Consider the following 21,669-nt stretch of genomic DNA (forward strand, 5'->3'; position numbering starts at 1 on the left):
AGTGCCAATACTACTGTTGTCATAAACATCAAGAGTTAACAGAAGAGGTTTTAAAAAATATGCCTTTAATTTTTTTAAATGATACGTTACTCTGAAAAGCAATAAATAAGGAGGTTTTAAAAATTTCTACTTGCCCTTTTTGTAAATAAAAGGTTTTCTAGTCATGGAGGAAACATTATCACAAACACAGCTTGAGATGCTTAAGGATTATTTTTACCCACCAATTACAGAAGTTCTACATGTCAAGTGAGGTGTTAACTATGTGTCCCCATCATCTTTAAATTGCACTCTCAGATAATCCAGCATCACAGACACCAATTATGCACGTATTTAGTCTCATACAAACTCTTTTGTGCAGATTCCAATTTCTTCCACACCAGTTCATTCAGAAATAATACCAATTAACTCAGTAGAATCCCATAAATTACAATGGCTACATAAATTATTATGGCTAAATTAGAATTAGGACTTGCTATCTTTAAAGTCTGCCCTTCCTGGTATCTGCTCAACATGTTCTTTTCACTGAATCTGCAAGAATCATAAGCAATTTGGTAACAAAATGGAACCAGAATACAATGTGCTCTCTACAAACTACTTAGTGTAGGAAAAGTCTGGAAGTTTTGTAGGCACGAGTCTCTTGGGGTTATTCACTTGTGTATAAAGAAAGTAGCTCTTGACTTTTTTTTTTTTTTAATATTGATTTAGAGCCTTTCCCAAGGAATGTGAGCAAATCCCCCCCACCCCTTGCCCCCCCAAATCACACTCTTACACTAGAGAAAGGCCAGATACATGGGGGTGGGGGCAACTGTTTGAATCATTACAGCTATACTAATTGAAACCCGCATCTTAATTTACGCTGCAGAACCTTTACAGATGAAGCTACTGAGTTATGCCTACATCAATGCCCATAGTAAAGAAGAGCGTATACTCATTTATGGATTACAGATTGGGTTCTCTGCGCCCACAAAAGAAATGCCTCCTCAGCAACAACGTCGGATTCCTAAACTGTAGTAAACTGGCACTTCAGCAGCAGATGCTAATAAAAATATACATAAAATTTCTTTCAGTCATTTATTCTAATCGATTTAAAACCTCATGTGACTTCTGCCAAGTGTAAAAACATTTTAAAGTCATACAAATACAAGTGACCCAACAATTCTAAATACATAGTCCATGGTACAATAAAATGAAATCAGCACATAGTAGGGATTATCCATTTTATTTTCTTTAGAAATGGATCAATGAAATCACTGTGCTCCAGGAACACACTAAAAAAAAAATCTAATAGGACTTTTACACCAGGTAGCCTTCCCCTTAACAAAGTTGTACATTGCTTATAGTAATGCAGATTGGATCTGGAATAATAGAAACATGAATCCAGTGCCACCCCAGAGCTACGCTGATAGCAAATACATTCACAAACACCCCCCCCCCCGCGAGATCTTCTTCAAGACACCTGCAGAGTCCCATTTCTACAGCTAGCTAAAAATATTCTTGTTAAAATAGAAAAAGATTTTTCTACAAAAATTTGGGGGAAAGTCATGACATTTCATCTAAACTGCTTTGCAGACAACTAAGTACACTGATAAATCAGTCTTCCCAAGATTTTCCCTTCCAAGATTTCACCCGGATTTTCACGTTCCTAAAAATAGTCCAACATTGCCACCATGTGGTCAGAGACGGGCACGTCTGTCGTGACAGATGCATATGACGTCTCAGAGAAAATCCATGACAAATACCTAGCCAACGAATAACCACACTGCAAGTAAAAAAGGAAACTGAATTCTGAGAACTGAGTCCTTATGCAGGGAAACCAATTCTACATATGGACCAATGTAAGAAAAATAATTTAAGATATTTTGTGATTAAGTCTTCAGTATCGTGATGCTCCCCTCCTTGAAGGCACAATCCGTTTCCGCTCACTTCTTTCTCAGTACAGCGTGTACTTGCCAACAAGCAAAATCTACGTGTATGCAAAATGCCTAAGACCATTCATTTCTTTAAAAGTAAACGTACTTGAAAAGTTTGAAACCTTTTTCCTGGAGTTCAGGAAGCAACAGAAATTAAATTTTAAAATCATCTTTCACATAGACTTTTTCATTGCCGCCTTTCTCACACTGAAGAGATATGCTTCATAAATAATATTTAAGAAGTTGTCATCATTCTGAAAAACAAAATAGGTAATTGTTAGTGCACGATAGGTGTTCTTGAGTAAAGAGATGAGAAGTTTTTTCCATTTCATGGATGAAATACTTTTCAACCTTATTCTATTTTAAAACGTGAGCAATTGGAAGGCTATTTCCTTTACCAGAAATATGTATTATTTCCAAGCCTCGCTAGTAGCCTTAGAAGAACCGGATGTGGAATATAAATTTATTGCAGCAAACATGACTATATAAGAATTAATGAGTACACAGAAAGCAGATTTTGGATTTGAGTCCACTATTCTTGAATGATATCGCAGTGACGATACAATCCTATAATTTCTTCCCTCTGCCCTCATTTACCTAGGGATTTCCTTAAGTAGTCTCCTCCATTAAGTCAGTGATAATTCTAAGTATGTCTGAAGGAACAGCAAAACACCCTGGGTTTTGATCCTATACTAAATCCTACCTGGGGAAATCCTTGCATCTTGTTTAGCTCTTTCAGACTTAATGCTCCTAAACTGACGCTGCTCCTTTTGCTCTGATGCTTGTTTAACTTTCTCCTTCTGAAGATCATTTTGCAAGAACAGGTCAACCCCCATTAAGAAACAATGTCCTAAGTAGCTCGCATAAATTTATGAAGATTATTAAAATCAAGATACTATTTGAGGAAAATCAGGAGCATTCAAGATTGTAGTTTTATATAATGGAAAGTAACAGGTAAGAAATTGGCAGTAATTTCCAGGTAACTCTGTTAATCCTAACTACCACCAAGAACAACAGGGTCAAATATACAAGTACAGCTTCAGACGGTAAAATCCGATTTTCCTTGACTAGTTTCCTTTTTAACTTCATATACGGTTTTCCTACTATCTAGATACTCAAAGTATGTAAAGACAGCAGAATGTCATATTTTATTTTTTAATCCCAAACTAAAAATACAGGGAAAAATGTGAAAAGCTTCTAATTTGTTAAAGATACTATTTTCTTTCTGGGTCTGTAATTTAAATCGCATTTTAAGTGAGTAACTTCAACATTCCAACGGCGACTTTTATTTTTATTCCAAAGCCATACAGGCACATAGTTTTGGTCTACAAATTGGACTCTTAAACCTGTGTCTCTATTCCTTATGCTTTATAGCCAGGTCTTTAGTTATAAAACCTCTCCTCAACCTCTACTCTTCAGATATTCATCACATGGCAAGCTAAGGAAAAAAATATTCATAATCACTCACATCATCCCAGAGCAGTAAACAATCATCGCATACATAATGTTGTTAATGCTGTGTCACATTTAAACCTGAATAACTGCAGCAAGAGGAATTTAGCATTTGAACTAAAGAATTGCATTGAATAGACCAAACTAGTATATTTTTAGGTTATCTAACCCATATTTTGACGTTGCTTACACTCATCCTGCAATTTTAATTTCCCATCTGAATTACTCTTACTGCTAACATGCATCTCTGAAATATTTGGCAGCTAGGATAATCACCCATTATTTATCCTTAGCTAAAAATATAATAGATACCCCTCTGGCTCATAGGCCGACCTTATGAAGCTTTCAGTCATCTTTGTTCTTTTCCGTCAAATTCATTATCTTTCCTGAACCCCAAACCAGATGCATTAATCAAATTGCAGTTAAGCCAGCAGTGTGCATGGAGAGGCTATCACGTCCGTGGTCTATGCCATAGTGCTCCGTTAACATGCAGCCAGAAGTAGCACAACTTCCACTATATATTCCAATTACTCATTTAGCCTCTAGACAGATGGATGCAAGCGATTATAAGGTGCTTATATCAAAATGGGAATCAGAATTTTAAGCAAAGTAGGAGAATTCTTGGCGCTTTACCTGGATCAGGTGTAGCAGTGTTTCCTGCAGCTGCATCTTCGTCATTGAGCTGCTGTTGACCACAGATGGCTCTGGAGTTTGCAGTGGCAAGAGAAGGCTAGCTGAGCTAGCAGCAGGTTCTTGGTTTGCTGCTGTTAACCGCCCACTTTCATTTGCTTTTGGTGGAGCAGGTGTGGACTGAGTGAACACCATTGGGGACATCAGCAAGGTAGGAGTCACAGTGGCAGGAATGCGTTGAGGTGAGATTACCTGTCCATATAAAAATAAAGTCATCGATTAAACCTATCTACTTAATTCTACAGGAATAAAGATGATGAAAACTGCAGATTGATTTGCAACAGGTACAGAGGCTGCTGGAGATTGATACAGTTCTGTGAAACTCCAGTTCAGGATCACCTATATGATCTATTTCCAGATTAAAAGGTCTTCCATCCAATTTGAGATTGCAGCAATAGCTTCAAGTGTGATTAAGTCTACCTGATAGGCAAATGATCTTAGGACAAGAGCATTTTAATACAGAAATCAGACCACTCTTAAATATCAGCACTGTTAGAGACTGCACCTGTAGAGTTTTCTACATAGGGACAGTAAGTCATTAAGTTTACTCTTGGAGAATGTACTTACATGCAAATACCACTATTAAAGACTAATCTTTGTACCTAACATTAGAAAGTATTTTCCAATTATAACTTCCAAATTACTTTATGAATATATATATATGTATATATTTTTTTCTTCTCATTTTACTTAAGGAGAGGGGAAAGAAAACAGAGATTAAGTAATTTATCTAAAAAGCCACAGAGAGCTGACGGCACTGTCAGAAACAGAACCGACTCCTAACCAACACTCAGTTGACAAAATCAAAAAGGCCCTCAAAGAGAAGGAAAACCTTGATGCTGCAGTAGTTCTGCAAGTTCCCTCAGTATCATATCCATGCCAACCTGCAAAGATAGGTGTGGAAGAATTTTTACTTTTAAATTTTGCAATGCATCTTGGACCTGTAAAACATGCAGGATTAACAAATACTATCAGATATAATATACAACATAATGGAAAGTTTATTCACTCAGTTTGCAGATATTGGAGCTCTCTCCAGGTAATTCTAGTAATAAATCTTAATCCTAATCAGCCATCTCCTCACTATTCAAGTATGCGATCTTTTTTTCAAAGAACAGAACATACAAAGGAATTCATCTGAGCTCACCAAAGCTCCTCTCTTTTGCACTGAAGCATGATTTATTGCTCCTGTATGAAGGTGAAAGGCTACTGAATCACTTCACTCTGTGTCCTGGGTTACATTTCAATTTTGAAGAAAAATTAAAATTAAGAAAATAAAACTGAGGTTTATCTCCTAGTTATGCAAAACAACGTAGCTTAATATTAAAGAACATTCATAGTTTTGTAGCTTGTCTTACTCCTAGTTATGATTGTTTCTGAACATTGTTATGACAAACAACAAGTTATGACATTTCTGAACAATGTTAGTTAGACTACAATACAAAGAGAAATAGAAAGAAATGAGGAGGACTGAGATCTCATGCTGTTTTACACAAAATTTAGGGAAGCAGAACGACTAGGGGTCAGGAAAGACTCATGGATATTAGAAAGCATGCAATATGCACCTAATGCAAAAATCTCCCAGTTCATGTTTTAGGTAAATATTGTTTCTGTTTCTCAAATATAGAGTACTACTTAAAAACAAAACTCTTGACCTACAGCTTTTTTCCTACCCCATGACATGTAATCATAACAGCAATCATTACGTCTGTGTTACAAGCTCCTGAATGAGTTAAGGTATTCCTAACTCATTGTAGGTTTGCTTCAAACAGTAAGGTAGTGCATATGTTTGTGCACCTATGCTTGAAAAACAATGGTCATTTCAGAAGAAAACCAACGTAAGTCCAAAGTGACATCCCTCTGTGGAGCGAGGCCTTCAGACTGCGCACAGATGTTCTCCTGTGAGAAGACTGGTTCCCTGCCTGTGGAAGATTGACTACCTCCAGGCACGTATCGCAACGCTTCTCCTCTACTCATCCATGCAGCTGAAGTAACTTCTCTTTAATTTACCTCAAGCAAAATTGGCAGGGTTTGCTTAAACCAGATGATTCTTCCTAATGTGATTTAAACAATGCACATACAAACTGCTCTCCAAGGGCAGGAACCTCCAGCAAAGGGATGGTGGTGAGCAGCTGGAGGAGATAAACTGTCCCACTAATATAGCTGAATCTACGCCAGACTATGTCAAAGACCTAGATGACACATCCTTCAAAATCAAGACATTTATCTCCAGAGTCCAAGGCAAATAAACAAAACCTGAGACAAACTGCGCTCTTCATAATATACAGTTACTACTGTCAAACACATATAATGTTGTGGTTTAAAAGCCATATGAAAAATTATCTGTTTGCCCTGGACAGAAACGGCTTTTTGGTAGGACTTGCCAAGCATATGGAAGCTATAAGGAATATGCAATATTGCCATCTACTGGTGACGCAGCTAATATCTACAGGTTACTGCAAAACTTAAAATATTTGTGTCGGAAGAATAGAAAATATGTATCATTTTTTCAGTGCATAGCATTTGTTTCTGTATGCAAACATTAAATGTATTTTTTGCTAACAGTTCGTGCTCAAAGCTTCTGCCATTTAACAAACTTACATAAACAACTTTATGTTTAAAAAAAAAAAAGGCAGATTTTAATTTTAGGTTTAGTTCAGATCACCTTCACTCACTAGGACAACTGACACCCACCAGAAAATGGGACGCTGATCTTGGCATAACTAGTGCAATTCCTATAGCACCATACTTTTGCTGAAAACACTGAAAATGCTCTGTAGGGATATAATAGCCTTTGGGCCAATCTTTTAGCTTTGAGTAATTTCTCACAGGACATAACAGCCCTTCCAAAATGCTGTTGTTGATCAACAACTTTCCCACAGAATCTAACCTGAGTTGCTTGTTCATCCAGCCTCTACTGAATTATCTCCAGCTTTATCAGGTTCAACGCTTAAATCTCTGAGTCACTAATAACAGAGTAGGAGTCTACCATCAGTTGTGCAACAATGCAGTAAGAACAATGAAAAATGTGCAAAACAATCATTGCAGCATATAGTATTCCTTCTCTGAAGCACAAATGCTCACTAAGATATGTTTGATATTTTGCGTGGCTGCTGGCAGCTAGATGACGTGAAAGCTGGCAAATTCACATAACACCATGAACTAAGGAATGCATTGGATCTCCTGTAATGCAAACTGGCACCCTCTGTTGCTTCCTACGCGTGCAGAATCCCATGTGCATCAAGTGCTCCTCTGGAACATCAGCACCCGGTGGGTGCTGTGGGCCTCTAACTGTTTTTAGTGGCATTACTTAGAATTGAGAACATTTAATCTAAGTACGGTTCAGGAAATTTAAAGACAGTTACTATTAAAATAAAGCTGGCTACAATGCTAACATCACTTTGTCTTTCAAGTTTAGTTCACAATTTTTTAACTGATGTTTAACTACAGAATCTTAAATTACTTTTCAAAACAAGTTTAATGTACCTATTGCATTCCTCCTGTGCACGTTTACAATCTCATGCTGAAACTGCAGCGAGGACAACTGAGAAGTAATAGTGCAATGCTCACACCAAAGATACTAGGTACTATGCACATATTCAGAAAATGTAACACTGTGTACAAAATACATTCTTGATGGAAAATGCTCCAAGAAATGAGAAAAATGGGCTGGAAGATAAGTGGCCTTCTGAAGAAAAGATAAATTTGTGTCAAGGTTATTGTAAGCACTTTTAAAACCATAATTCTGATTAACATAAACACTTAAGCATGCATGTATCTATAATCAGGATAACTCATGCCTAACACTAAGCATATGCTTAAAAGCCCACTGCAGATTAATGCTTTTTTATTGCATCTTAAGCACACGTTACTCACTGTCTGCATAAGGAATACTTCACAGAATAGGGCTGGCACCAGACCAGACTGAATGCTTCCGAGTATTATTCCGCAGCTTTTGCTTTTTTTCTTCTTCTTTTTTTTTTTTTTGGTAACTGGTCTCTTCCTTTCCATGTGGGAGATCACAGTTCTTACACAATATGGAGATGCAGCAGAAGCCAATTTAAACTTGGACTTGTAATGTGTCAATTGTGGAAAAGACTATTGCTTTCATTTTCTCAGTGCTGCTGATGGATCTAGTGTGTTCCTTTAATAGGATTTTTCCAACAACAGACACTGTCCAGATACCTTTCTATTCCTGTCAGACTTTTTAGAATTTGCTTTTTCTGTATGCTGAATTGTAACAAAAGAGGCAATACCAAAAGATAAATAATTACAGAGAACAAACCTTTTGCTGCATTTGTTGTCAGAATCTGCTTTGATCAATTTTGCATGAGCATGTGCAGAATATTTGTGCCAATCCAATTTTACTCGAATGTCTGTCTGCAGGCATGGCAGCACTTAAAGCCTTTGGTCTACAGCAAGGATGATGTTAGAAAAAGATTAATGTTGGTTTTAAAAGGTGTTTCAAATTTTTATCTTCCAATTTTTTTTTTTTCAAAAGTAGGAATATTTCATGTGGCTAATTCATGGCATTCTATAGGAATACAGACTCGTTCCTTCATTTTTAGCCCCCTCTCTCTTTTTTTTTTTTTTGGCAATCTGCTGCATGTAAAAGAGACCATTCCTTCCAGATTGCAGAGCTTTAGGTGTCCTAAACAATAATTAGTTTTACTTTCATCACCGTATTTATTCTGTGTATTAATTCTCATAAACAATACTAAATGTGTCGGAAGAACTGCATCTAATACTGTTCTGATAGCAGCTGTGGCTGTGTCAGTCCGTAAAGCCACTCCTAGGCAGTCTCAATCTACTCGGTCTGCTCACAGCCATGCGAAGCGAGACTGAGAGTCTCCTTAGTTGCCCTTTTTTTTTTTTTAAGGCAAACTTGCAGCAATAATTGCAGTGAATAAGACTTGTTCCAGTGAAAATTTTGCTCTTCTCTCAAGCTATTGTTCTATTCGTACTCAAGCATAAAATTATTGAAATTGCATTATGTCAGACCTCAGTAATTCCCTTTCCATATTGCAACTAATGCTGGCATCATTTTCTTTCTCAAATATACGCAAAGTCATTAGCCATATCAGCACCAATATGGATTTTTCATTTGAAAATATATCAGCATATTTGCCATTTTTTATTTATGCATACTGGCTTATAATGTATAGCCTGGCACTTGCCTCATTTCACTTTTACCTTTAGAGTAGGAACGTCTTATGTCTCCATGCTATCAGTACATTTACCAGTGAATCAGTCAATTTCTTTCATTTATACCAGGCAAGTTCCATTCACAGTGAAAACAGAAGTAAATTTTTGAGACTCTGGATCCTCTTTTTATTCATTAGTACTCCACTGGAAAGTCAGATTACCACCTGTAAGCAACTGATCCTGAATAATTTCAATGACTACTCCCCCCCAAACTCTTTCACACAGATTCAAAGTCATGCTGCTTTAATTAAAAGAATAAAAATAATGATGCCTATTTGCTACATCAAATTCATCTTCCTCTGACCTCTCTCATGGAATTAGAAATCTTGACCTGTCACAGTGTTAGTGACTGATGTGGCCCTTAATTGTTAAATGACTGTTTCAGCCTCTATCCTACGTGTAGGATAACTTCCTAGAATAAGGAGGATTCTTGGGGCATGCTGAAGTATTCTGTAGTCTTTCATTCAGCTTTTTAAGAAGTTACAATAGAAAAGCAGCTTTTGAACTTTACACTGAAAAGGTGAATGCTTTATCATTTGGATAAGTAACTTCTAGACTCCAATACAATACAAGTCAGACTTAAGTACAACGCAAGTCTTGTGGACAGTCTGTCCACAACAAAAGAAGTTAAAAGGGGCTTAAGATGCTCGCTCATCCCCCAACAGGACATTTAAAGACATTCAAGTGTAGAAGATCCCACAGAGAATGAAGTTGCTAACAAAGACAGTAGTTGTCCAGGATGGGACATTTTGGAATTGCACATGATGCTTTTCTGAAGAACAGAAAAATGCACTCATGAGAGAGACCCAGTCTCTTGACATCTCCCACGTTTTTTAAGACACCAATCCTACTTTTAGGGTCACAATCACCAGAATTAAGGGGTTTGGGTTTTTTGAAGGCATTCAGGCACATCTTTTTACAACATTATACACAGCAAATAAAAAATAGCTAATGAATAGCTAGAAGTAGCAGTTAAGGTACAAGATAACTAATTCAGCAATATACAAATACTTCATAAAACTGCTGTTAGAAAATAAGTGACCTTTTAAGCACCTTTAGCACGTTCAGCAACTGGCATACAAAGGAATGCATACCTGCACAGAGAAAGCTATGACTAATTTTGTAAGAAAAACTAATTATTAAACCCAAAATATTACACTCAGTAACCAGCAATTACACACCACAGCCTGAGACCAAGTATGGCAACTGAAAACTAGGTGACTTTTCAAAGTGCCTCTGGAAAAACCCAAGACTGCAGTATTTTTGGTCATTATTGATGTGCAAGAGATATAGCCTTCAGTATTTACAGTATCACAGCTTGGTAAACCATAACTTACTTGATGTTGTAAATTATCACCTGCAAAATGAATGATGTGCAACACGTAGTAAGATAGTAACAAGAATATACTGGCCAAAACAAAACAAAGACTAACCTTAACAAAACTCTGAGTTCAAAAGATTGCTAGATTTTTTTTTAATTTATTTATTTATTTTAAATTCTGAAGTTGCCCAGTTACCTGGAAGAGAGAGCTCTGTTTTTCTGTACCCGGTGCCTTTTCTATCCAGGAATCCAGTGGTTTCAGTGTATTGGTATTCTGAGTAACAGGAAACTTAGCTGCCAAGGTTGGTCTGCTGGATACATGCAACTGTTGTTCTTGTTGCACTATCTGGAGTTTTTTCAATAACTCTTGAGGTGAAATCACCCCAGAACTGGCTGCTTGATTGCCAGAGAGGGAAAGTGGCTGGGGGGGGGGGGTGGGTGGAGAAGGGGGGGTGGTGTAGACTAGAAAACAGAGAAAAAGGGGTTTTCTGTACCCGGTGCCTTTTCTATCCAGGAATCCAGTGGTTTCAGTGTATTGGTATTCTGAGTAACAGGAAACTTAGCTGCCAAGGTTGGTCTGCTGGATACATGCAACTGTTGTTCTTGTTGCACTATCTGGAGTTTTTTCAATAACTCTTGAGGTGAAATCACCCCAGAACTGGCTGCTTGATTGCCAGAGAGGGAAAGTGGCTGTCTGGGAAGTTTGGATTGTTCTTTACCAAGTGTCTGAGACTCTAAAGTCTGGCCTGGTAGGGAACCATTGAAATACACCAAAGGTGGCTGGCTCATACTGTTTACCGGTGCTGCTGGTGCTCCAACAGCAGCAGGAGTCCTGCTGAACACAGAAGTTGTCGAGTTCACAGATCCTGTTGCACTGGGGTCCATTTTAGTCACTGACCCTGACTGACCCTGTAATTTCTGTAATAAGCTCTGAGTGCCAGCAGTATCCTGAACGACATGAGATGTTGCAATACCATGAGAAGTCACAGGTTGGAAGAGTCCTGTGAAAGTCTCGCCCACAGGGTGGATATTGCCATTTTCAGAGAGTCGGTTCTCAGGAAACTCAGCAAGCGGACGAAGGTCTGTTCCACGCACCATAAGCTTCTGAATGGCGGGGCAAAGCTGTTTCTCTGCAGAGGGCGAATGCCTGCTAGGTTCTTCGTAGGACAGTGAACGTACCACACCTTGCCTAACAGGAAGATTCTCTTGATGCTGTTTATTAAGCGGTTCTGAGACATCCGGCTTTTCTTGTTTTCCAAACAGTGCTGTCAAAGACAAGTGCTGTGGTTCAGGATCCACATTCTGTGAGGGGAAAAAGGAAAAAAGTAAACATAGCTCCCTCATGCGTAAGTTACATTAAGTGGCGACAATATTTAGCCAGCGGTATTCAAGGAAAAGCCGAGAAAACTGCTATGTTCTCTTCTCCAAGGGAATTTTTAATAGTTTTGTCACATAGGAAGGGCAAGAAGACAGTTGCCAAGCTGCTAATGTGGGAGAAAACCAGTGAATCAGAGATAGCAGTGGCTTCACTTTAGACACCGTGAAAGAGAATCTTCCCTTTCAGCCATCAGTACAATATTAGTAAGAGACAGAAATCTCCCCTTGTGTGAAGTAGGGCCACTTCTTGTGCATCTCCCTGTCACAGCTGAATTCAGTTTTTAGGATTTTGCAGCGTGATTTAGCTTGAAGATATATCAAGAGACTTTTCTTTATTTAGATTAACTGAATTCACCTAAAGATAAAGAACACAAAAAATGTGGTCCAGCAATTGACTAGACCAGCTTGCGATCAAAGCAGCATCTGAAAATTGAAAGACAAGTATTTCTTTGTTGCATCAGGATAGTATGCCTGTAATTTACGTGCTTCCACATCATATGGTGGGGTTTGGGGGCTTTTTCTAAAACAGATTAGTTTTTCATTAAAATAATTCCTTACTGTGATTCCACCTCAAATTCTTGCACTGACCTTCTGACTCAAATAAATATTCCTACATGGCTACTCGATTACAGCAGCACTAGGCAGAAAACACAAAACATTTTACCTTGCTTTGCTGAGATATTCGTTGATGCTGATTTTCACTAGGCTTCACTGGAATTGGTTTGATTAGGTTGGGGTTGTTATAGATTGCAGAGGAACTCGTTATTTGTTTTGGCTCTGAGCAGGTCTTACACTGCAACAGAAAAGAAGTATTTTTTAGTAAGTGGGACAATATCTTTTCCCATAGTTCTCCACTATAGTAAAATCCAGACATAGCCAAGTACTCAATAACCAAAAATATTAGTTGCAGCACTGATTATGAAATGTTATGCTATTAAAAGAACTATAACAACTGCAACCTAATTTTCTAAAACCACAAAGCATATGTAAAAATAAACACTTGATTCCAAGATTCCCCGAGTAAGAGGCTTCTCTCTAATTTAAATCTCAGTTCTCTTTCTTATCTTCTGCTTTTCCAGCACTTACAAAAAGAATTTTAAAAAAGCACCTTAGAAACCAAGCAAGAGACGTGCTCTTCCTGCATCAGTAGGCAGCTAGAAGTAGTTTAGATACATGAAGGATTAATGTGCCCGTAAAGAACATTTAAAATGCTTTTTGTAAAAACTGGAATTATATGTCAAACTCTTTTACATAAATATTCCACACTGTGGGAACTTGGAGGGTCCATATACCCGCACAGAAAAATAATTAAAGATTTAATCTATTTGTAGAATCAGTATGTTTTCTTAGTAAATATGACAGGATTAATAACGATATTCATAAAAAGATGGGCAGAGACAGATGACAAAGTGATCAGGGACACGGAATGACTGACATATGAAGACAGAAGGGCATGATTTAATTCAGAAAAAATGCACAGAAAATGCTGCATGAAAGAAATACTAAATGAAATAGGAAAAGGTGAATAAGATGGTCTTATTTACATTGTACAAAAAATAAGAATATAGTCAATGAAACTAAAAAAGCATTGGGTATATAAGGAATGCTATTGTCAGTAGAAAAGAAAACAGTATACTGGAAGTCACTGTCGCTTGATACAATTGAAACCAAGAAACTGGAAAGATTTTTTTAAAGAATTATCTAACAAAAAGTTAATCCTATCTAACAAGAATATCCATAGATAATTACCTGAATTTGATGGGCTCTAAATTTTATGCCACAGGACTAACGGTTGGGTAGGGAGTGATCAGTTTTGGTTTCTCATTCTTTCCTCCAAAGAGTCCAGTCTTGTGCATTACTGGGGACAGAATTCTGGACTGGACAGACTGCCATACAGACACACAGCAGAGCCACTGCTGTGTGATTATGAAAATGTCAGTGTCCTTTCCAGAACTTTCCGAGACAAACTCCTTAGGATGCAAATGTATTAGGTAAGAAAATAACCCCCACTCTCAAATACACAAAACTGATCATTTAATCCATTTCTGACACCTACTGCCAACAGTAAACAAAGACACACTGCTTCCAGGGCTGCTCAGTAAAACAGAACTTGAGTTCTCAAGGGGACTCGAGGGGCTCTAGGAGGTACTCAACGCCTTCTTTGCAACATTTGTCCTCAGGAATCCCAGGCCCCTGAGGCTGGCGGGAAAGTCTGGAGTGATGAAGACTTACCATCGGTAGGGTAGGATGAGGTTAGATAGCATGTAAGCAAAATGGACATACACAAGTCCATGGGACCAGGTGGGATGCACTCATAAGAGCTGAGAGAGATACCCTCTCTCACTGTGAAACCACTCTTTATTTTTGAAAGGTAAAGGCAATTGGGAGAGGTTCCCAAGGACTGGAAGAAAACAAATATCAGCACTATCTTCAAGAAAGGCAAGAAGGAGGATTTGGGGAACTTCAGGCTGGTTTGCCTCACCTCAGTCCCTGGGAAGGTGATGAAACAAATGGCTTCCTACTGGAAGCCATTTCTAAACATACTAAGGACAAGAAAGTGATTGGGAGTAGCCAGCATGGATTTACAAAGGGGAGATCATGGTTGATCAACCCAATAGCCTTTTACAGTAAGATGACTGGCTCAGTGGATGGATGATGGGAGAGCAGTGGATGTTGTTTACCTTGACTTTTGCAAAACTTCTGACACTGTGTCCCGTAACATCCTCAAAGACAAACTGATGAAATGCAGACTAGGTAAGTGGACAGTGAAGTGGAAAGAAAACTGTCTGATCTGCTGGACTCAAAATATTGTTGGCATGAAGTCCAGCTGGAGGCCAGTCACTAGTGGTGTACCCCAGGGTCTGATGTTGGGGTCAATACTGTTTAACATCTTCATTAATGACCTGAATGATGGGGCAGAGCAGGCTTGCAGACAATATAAAACAGGGATGCGTAGTTAATAGACCAGATGGTTGTGCTGCCATTCAGAGGGACCTTGACAGACTGAAGAAATGGGCTGACAGGAACATGAAGTTCAACAAAGGGAAACCGAGGAAGAATAACCCCATGCAGTACAGGTTGGTGCTGACTGAAAAGCAGCTTTGCAGAAATGGACCTGCGTGGACAAGAAGTTGAATACAAACCGGCAACATGCCCTTGTAGCAAAAGAAGGCCAACAGCATCCTGGACTGCATTAGGTAGAGCATTGCCAGCTGATCAAGGGAGGTTCATCTCTGCAGAGTACTGGTGAGACCACTGGTTAGACCCCTCTACTGAGCACTGCAGTGCTACGTCCAGTTCTGGGCTTCCCAGCACAAGAAAGACGCAGACACATGAGTGAGTTCATTGAAAGTCTATGAAGTTGATTTAGGCACCTGTCAAGCAAGGAGAGGCTTAGCTTCCAGAAGAGAAGGCTCAGGATATAATATACACACCTGATGGCAGGTGTATAAACACCTGATGGGAGGAAGTAAAGAAGACCAAGCCAGACTCTTCTCAGTGATGCCCAGTGAAGACAACAGGCAAAAGGCAAAAAAAAAGTTTAAACAAGATTTTGTGTATTCTTAAGAAAAAAACTTTTTTACTTTAAGAATGTTTGAATACTAGAACAGGTAGCCCAGAGAGGTTGTGGAGTCTCCGTCCATGGAGATATTTAAAACTTGACTTAACGTGGCCCTGAGCAACTCTGGTAGCTGATACTGCTGTAAACAGGGAGGTTGGACTAGACTATCTCCAGAGGTCCCTTCCAATCTCAATGATTTTGCGAGTCTCTGCTGAAAAATCATCTTGTGGGTGTTTGGACAGTCAAGGACTTCTGCAATGAATTTGAAGCCACTATCTTGCAAAGTAGAAGTGTAGTTCCGCTCAGCCAGTACCTGGCTTTCTTCTATTGTATGACAATTTTTGGTTCAAATGTTGCTCTTAGAAATAGCTTTAAAGCATGCACAATCATGCCACAGGGTGGTTAGCTATACAGTTTGAAGAAGAGACAGGTGCTTGTTCTTTCTTTCCTGCTATACCCCTGCTGCATAAAGTGAGAAACTTTCTCAAGCACTAGATTGGAAAAAACATGAACAACAAAGTACTGACTTTGGCAATAATGCAGAGCTTCACAGCGAAACTGAATTTCAGTTGAATATAAAACCCCGTAGCAAGTGCCTCATGGCTAATCTGAGCAGACCACATTCAACATGTAAATATATTTAAACTCAGCTACATTTTTTGACCTCTTGGGGGGTGTCAAAGAAATAATTTTACTAGAATGTGATACCTCATTCACCCAGAGCCTTTCTACCCATCTCACAGTGCAGTGCAAGTTTGATGACTAAAGACGTCCCAAAATTCAAATAAAGCGCTAAAGTCCAAAGACTGTTGATAGTAAGCAAAACAGTTTTCTTTTAAAGCTAGTCCATGCTTACCTCCCTTCTGTATGATTCAAAGCCTGATTAATGGAAGCACTTGACAGAAATCTACACTTAACTGGAGTTTCAGTTTTGCTTTGCAATTCATATTTAAAATAGTTATGAATGGATTGCTATGAAAAATCGTAACAGAAAGAAGCCATGAAAAAAAGCGTAGAAGACAAGCCTACAACACTAACATAACTATTAAAGCTTTCACACTAAGGAAAAGTTTCCTTTCCATTTATTAGCTCTGAGTTACATTTATCAATGCACTGCTCAAACAAATTGTTTTCTTAGGTTCTTCCGAGCTTACATGTTGTTATCCTTGAATTTGAGTAACTTTATTTTTTTGTTTGTTTGTTTTCTACAAGCTTTTTTTTAATCATCGCTTTCAGGCAGTTCATATGGACCCTCAACAATGTCCTAGTACAGAGCCTTCTGCAACCTCATCAAGTTTTTATTTTATTTTAAATACACTACAACAAATGACTGAATTATTCTTAAATCACTTTCCCCACCCAGTTTCTGACTGGTGACTTATGTTGCCTCTCATTCACTTAATGGCAATTAGGCATCTTACCTAGTTAATTATCAGATGAAAGTTTTTTTCCATAGTCCAAATAAGTGCTTCCTGTAGCCCCTATCTGATCCATATGAGAACAAGTGAAGATCATTTTCTTTTTTAGATTGGACAGATCCTAACCCGTTATGATACTACATAGACCAAAACCACACTTCAGTAAGATTAAATAGCTTTTTTCCCTCCGAAACTGTTCTCGTTCTACAGGATGCTGCCTTTTCTTCAATATTTCTCCTCCTTATTGCTATTTTTCAGCATAGCTTTTTGGGCAAAAAACATATTTAAACTTTTTTTCTTTAACGTGATGGATAACACACTTTAGTATATTTCACAATGAGTTCTGCAGAATTTAAATAAATCCATTTGGCCCTTATTTCTCCAGGATATTTTAATAGGCTGTCTTCTTCAGAAACCATGAGTACCATAGATTGCACTGTCATACTCTGCATGATCACAGAACAAAGCATATAAAAATGAGGTGAGAAGCAGTAGAGTTTAACAGTTATCACTATATGAGCATTTTTCAGACCAAATTCCTCAGCAAAATGAACAGCAGTATACACAAAGGCCTATAGAGAATGATATTGACCTGACTTGCTATCATTCCCATGATTTGATAACATGGCTAGTAGGCTGCTATCAAATACAGGGAAGTATGCTGAAGAGAAAAAAAAGCCTGTCGTGATTTCAAAGGAATCTGTAACTACTGGAGCTCAGAATATAAGGTCATTTGGGCCAATGGGTAGCATGGCCTTGCTGATGAGTAAATTAGGAGCACCGGAATGACATTTTAAGCAACTGTGAGGTGGACAGGTAAAGAAGATATCAGATGCCATCATCATCAAACAGCAAAAAGCAGCACGAAAGAAATGTCACCATGCTCTTTAGTGATAGAACCAGAAGAGTACCCATCAGCTATGACATCTGACGATTACTACATCTTGCTTCACAGGTCTGTCCTTTAGTCATGTGTCTTGTTCAAAGCTATGCTCCTATAAAAGATGCATAAGAAATCAAAAGGTTCTAAGATCAAGTCAAAGAAATGCTAAGCATCATTGGAAAAAAAAACAGACATGTGTGGTGAACGTCAATCAAAAAGAACAAGACTACCACTTAGGATGTTTTAGGCAAGTTTGGTATAGTCAGAGACATCTGAGGCAAACAACTGCTCTGTGTTTTGAGATTTCATAGTCTACCTGTACAATATGAAGCTCAAGCTGAACAGAACATTGTCAAAGGAAACAAACAATGGACAAGCATGGTACCTCAGTATTGCAGTTCTCCTGAAGCAAATACCATGTCACTCCTCAATCTCATGCTCTGCAGCAAAAACCTGACTTCGAGACATGTGAGCTGCAAAGACCTATCAAGTACAAGGAGGAGATGCTAGAAGATCTGATACAAGGAGAAAAGGCCAGCCAAGACCTGATGGAACTTAGAAGAGCTTTGTAGACAGATGGCTATGCTGAAAGCGATGAAGTTTCGAAGCTGTCAGAGTTTGAGTGCAGAGCTAAAAAGCCCGGGAAACTGGGGATTTCAACCTAGCTGATGTAAAGCAGCCACAAGATGACATTAATGAACAGTCACATGAAGGTGTACAAGGTGCTCTGCAGAAGAGATGGGCTAAGGAGGACAAGAACTGTCTCAAAGAAGAGCAGTAGCAGAAAGAATTTCCAGTCAGAGCCCTGCTTAAATGAGACATACAGAACCAATTCAGACTGTTTAGGAATAGTAGTGTAGACTCTGCATCATCCAGGCCGAGTATGGCACAGTGCCCTCAGGAAAGCTAGGCCTTCTGGGTCCTACTATCAAGTCTTTCACACAGTTAACAAATCAAAAGTTAAAGCACCTGAAAACTTAGAAACTATCTTCCTGTTTGGGCAGGGCAATACCATTGGAACATTTTGCTGAAAGACAGTGAAGAAGCAGTCAAAGAACAGAAATAGAAGCCCAGAGGCCATGCTTGCTTGCTACCAGAAATTATGTTCTTATCAAATGGTTGTGTGTAATGAAGTAATGAGGAAGGAAGCTTCAGTTATTTGGGGCACATCAACCAGACAAAGGATGTCCACCTAATCTGACCTTTAATAGATCAAAGACGGTGTAGTAAATGGGTAGATGCTGTAGAAGAATTGTACAGCACAGAGCTAAAACCAGAGCTTGTCTTGTAGTACAAGACAAGGCACAGTGGTTAAGGAGAAAAACATTTTGTCATGCTTCGTTCTGTACCCTAGCAGCTCTTCAACTGTTTATCTCCCTAGCTATCATTATGAGGCCTGCTAATACCACTTCTTCTTACCAGAGATCAAGAAAAGGCAAGTGTGCATTAGAAGTACATTTTTCAAAAAATACTTCAGTGGTTTAGCAACTGAAAGCTCCATTAATAAAAAAGGAGGGGAGAGGCTATGTATTTTATTTTTCATGTAACTTTTAAATGTGTAACTTAATTTGGGAATAAGATATACCCTTCAAAGTTAGTTATACTCTTAAAAAAAAAATAAAGGCATCCTAGGACTTAAAAATTGAACAAAATTCCTTAGATGCTTTGAAAATTGATGTTCTTATTCTACAGCTCCCAACACTTTAAAACACACTCTTCTCCAAAACCACACAGAATTAAAAGAGGAGAACAATGTATTTCATAACTGATTTCAGCATATCAGCATTGTAAGTCACAAGACATACACTGGCAAAGACATAGATGTCATAAAGCAGCAAAGAAAGCATGACTGCTGTGAAATATATTGACATTAAATACAAAAACGGTTGTCATTGCCTTTATTTATCACAACCTTCCTAATTTTATATTACTAACAAAACAAGAAAAAAAACACATGTCCAGTTCTTAAGAGGTCAGATACTCCTAGTACTCATGTCCCAGATAAAGAGGAAGTTTTCACGTTACTTCCTTAGCAATCACTTAAATGCAGAAAGATTAAAGATGAAGAAGCAAATTTGCAAAAGATCTTACCTGCAGGAAAAAAAGAAGTCAAAAACCTATTATTTAAACAACAGATCTTCTAGAATTTCCTCTCCTTTGTCTTGATTTTCTGTGTGCTCATGTAGAAACTGAAGGTAACTTTTTTAAAGATTTACTACCTCCTTCTCACAGAATCTGAAGACAGCCTAATATTTTTCCAGTTTTCCATTTACAGTATTTTTAAGGTTGTTCAATGAAAACTGCTTAAACATTTCATAATATCTCAAATCACACTCTTTTTTGCCAAGACTAGATACTGATTCAGTATTAAAACATAGTAAAGATACCAGGTTTTGGAGGTGTTTGTCCACTATGATACATTAAATCCCTATTACAGAAAATATGAAGGTCCTAAGCTTCAAAAGAAGCTATATCACAACAAAAAGAGCTACATTTCACCATAAGTCAAATAGTTTGCTATTATCTTTCTGAGGATCTTATTAGCAGCCACATTTCAGAAAAATAACTTTTTCTCTCTTTAAATTGCTTATGTTTAAGATATATATATTTCCAGACTCAAAACACTTAGGAGCTTTATTATTGCATGGCAACACATATGAAATACAGGAAACAGCAGTAGGAACCTGCAGGCTCTGTAACAATTTGCAGCGTATATATGAATAGTTAAAATTATTAGATCTTTATTCCCCAAAGTAAAGCATTGTTGATTGCTCAATAATACAGAACATTATTAGTCCATTATTTACTTCTTTATTTAGAAGCCTCAGAAGACCAAAGCAGCACATGGGCTGAAATCACACTACATTGCAACCTTTTCATTTCCTTCCATTAGTGTTTGGAAGTAGCTAACAACCTCAATTAAAAGCAGTAACTTCACTGTTAAAGGTCTTCTCTGAAGGAAGTTACTTGTGCAAACCACAGAAACTATTAGCAGGTTTGAATACTCCACCCAGAAAGAGGACGCAACTTCCAGGTGCTACGCAATAAGCACAGGAGCTCTAAGGGTCAAAATGAAAGCCAATTTATACTTGTTCTTACCTCCTAGCATTCAACAAATAATCAATCATATACATGTTCTCCTTTCAGAAGTTTTTATTGACGGCATTCATTTCTTTCGAATCTTTAGCAAATTCTGACAAAACTTTTCTACCAGCCACTTCTACACAAAATGAGAGAGCACGCTGTCCAAAATCAGTTTCACTTTGAGTAAAACTATTTAAAAACAAAACAAAACCTTTTGTATTTTAAAATGTAAAGTGTGAGCAAGTTGGCATCACAGTATCGCCAAAAAGAAATGCTGTCTATAAAAAGAGGATGTCTCACCTTGGTATACTCATCTTTGGCCTTGGTAAGCATCCGTAAGATATCCACTTCTTTGTTATTAGCAGAATTCATGATCATTGGGGACACTCCTGTTCCCGTGCCCTGCTGTGCTTTGAATTGTTCCTGCTGAGTTAGGCTGAAAGTTGGAGGTGAGAGGAGAATATACAAGACAAAAAACAGATAAAATATAAAAAGTTTAACCACAACTACTTTACAATAATTAATCAAAACTCAAATATTTTCATTTTTCCCCCATCTACATTAAAACAAGTGTAAAAAAATCTCTATTAAAAGATCTATATTAAAACATAATTTGACCAGACGTGAGATTCATTTTCTCCAATCTTGAATACACTAGGCTATAGACTAAAATTTCCAGAACTCAGTCACAATTTCTATACCCAGAAGGAGCAGGGAATTTATAGTGTTATTCAGTTCTGCTAGTAGTGGAGGATGGCAAACACACA

At 38.0% G+C, this 21,669-nt stretch overlaps 1 protein-coding gene across 1 annotated transcript; it reads right to left on the reverse strand.

Moving 5' to 3' along the window:
* Positions 1-1,203: 1,203 nt before the first annotated feature.
* Positions 1,204-21,280, reverse strand: DCP1B (decapping mRNA 1B). The gene is made up of 6 exons (XM_009279062.1): positions 21,203-21,280; positions 12,620-12,748; positions 11,298-11,880; positions 10,775-11,040; positions 3,996-4,244; positions 1,204-2,164 (listed from the first exon to the last, which is right to left on the reverse strand). Exons 1-6 carry the CDS (start codon positions 21,278-21,280, stop codon positions 2,084-2,086), a joined length of 1,386 nt encoding a protein of 461 aa, XP_009277337.1. The 3' UTR covers positions 1,204-2,083.
* Between the last annotated feature and the right edge of the window lie 389 nt (positions 21,281-21,669).

The sequence above is a fragment of the Aptenodytes forsteri genome, unplaced genomic scaffold (assembly GCF_000699145.1).
Source record: "Aptenodytes forsteri isolate BGI_AS27 unplaced genomic scaffold, ASM69914v1 Scaffold241, whole genome shotgun sequence".
Taxonomy (NCBI): Eukaryota; Metazoa; Chordata; class Aves; order Sphenisciformes; family Spheniscidae; genus Aptenodytes; species Aptenodytes forsteri.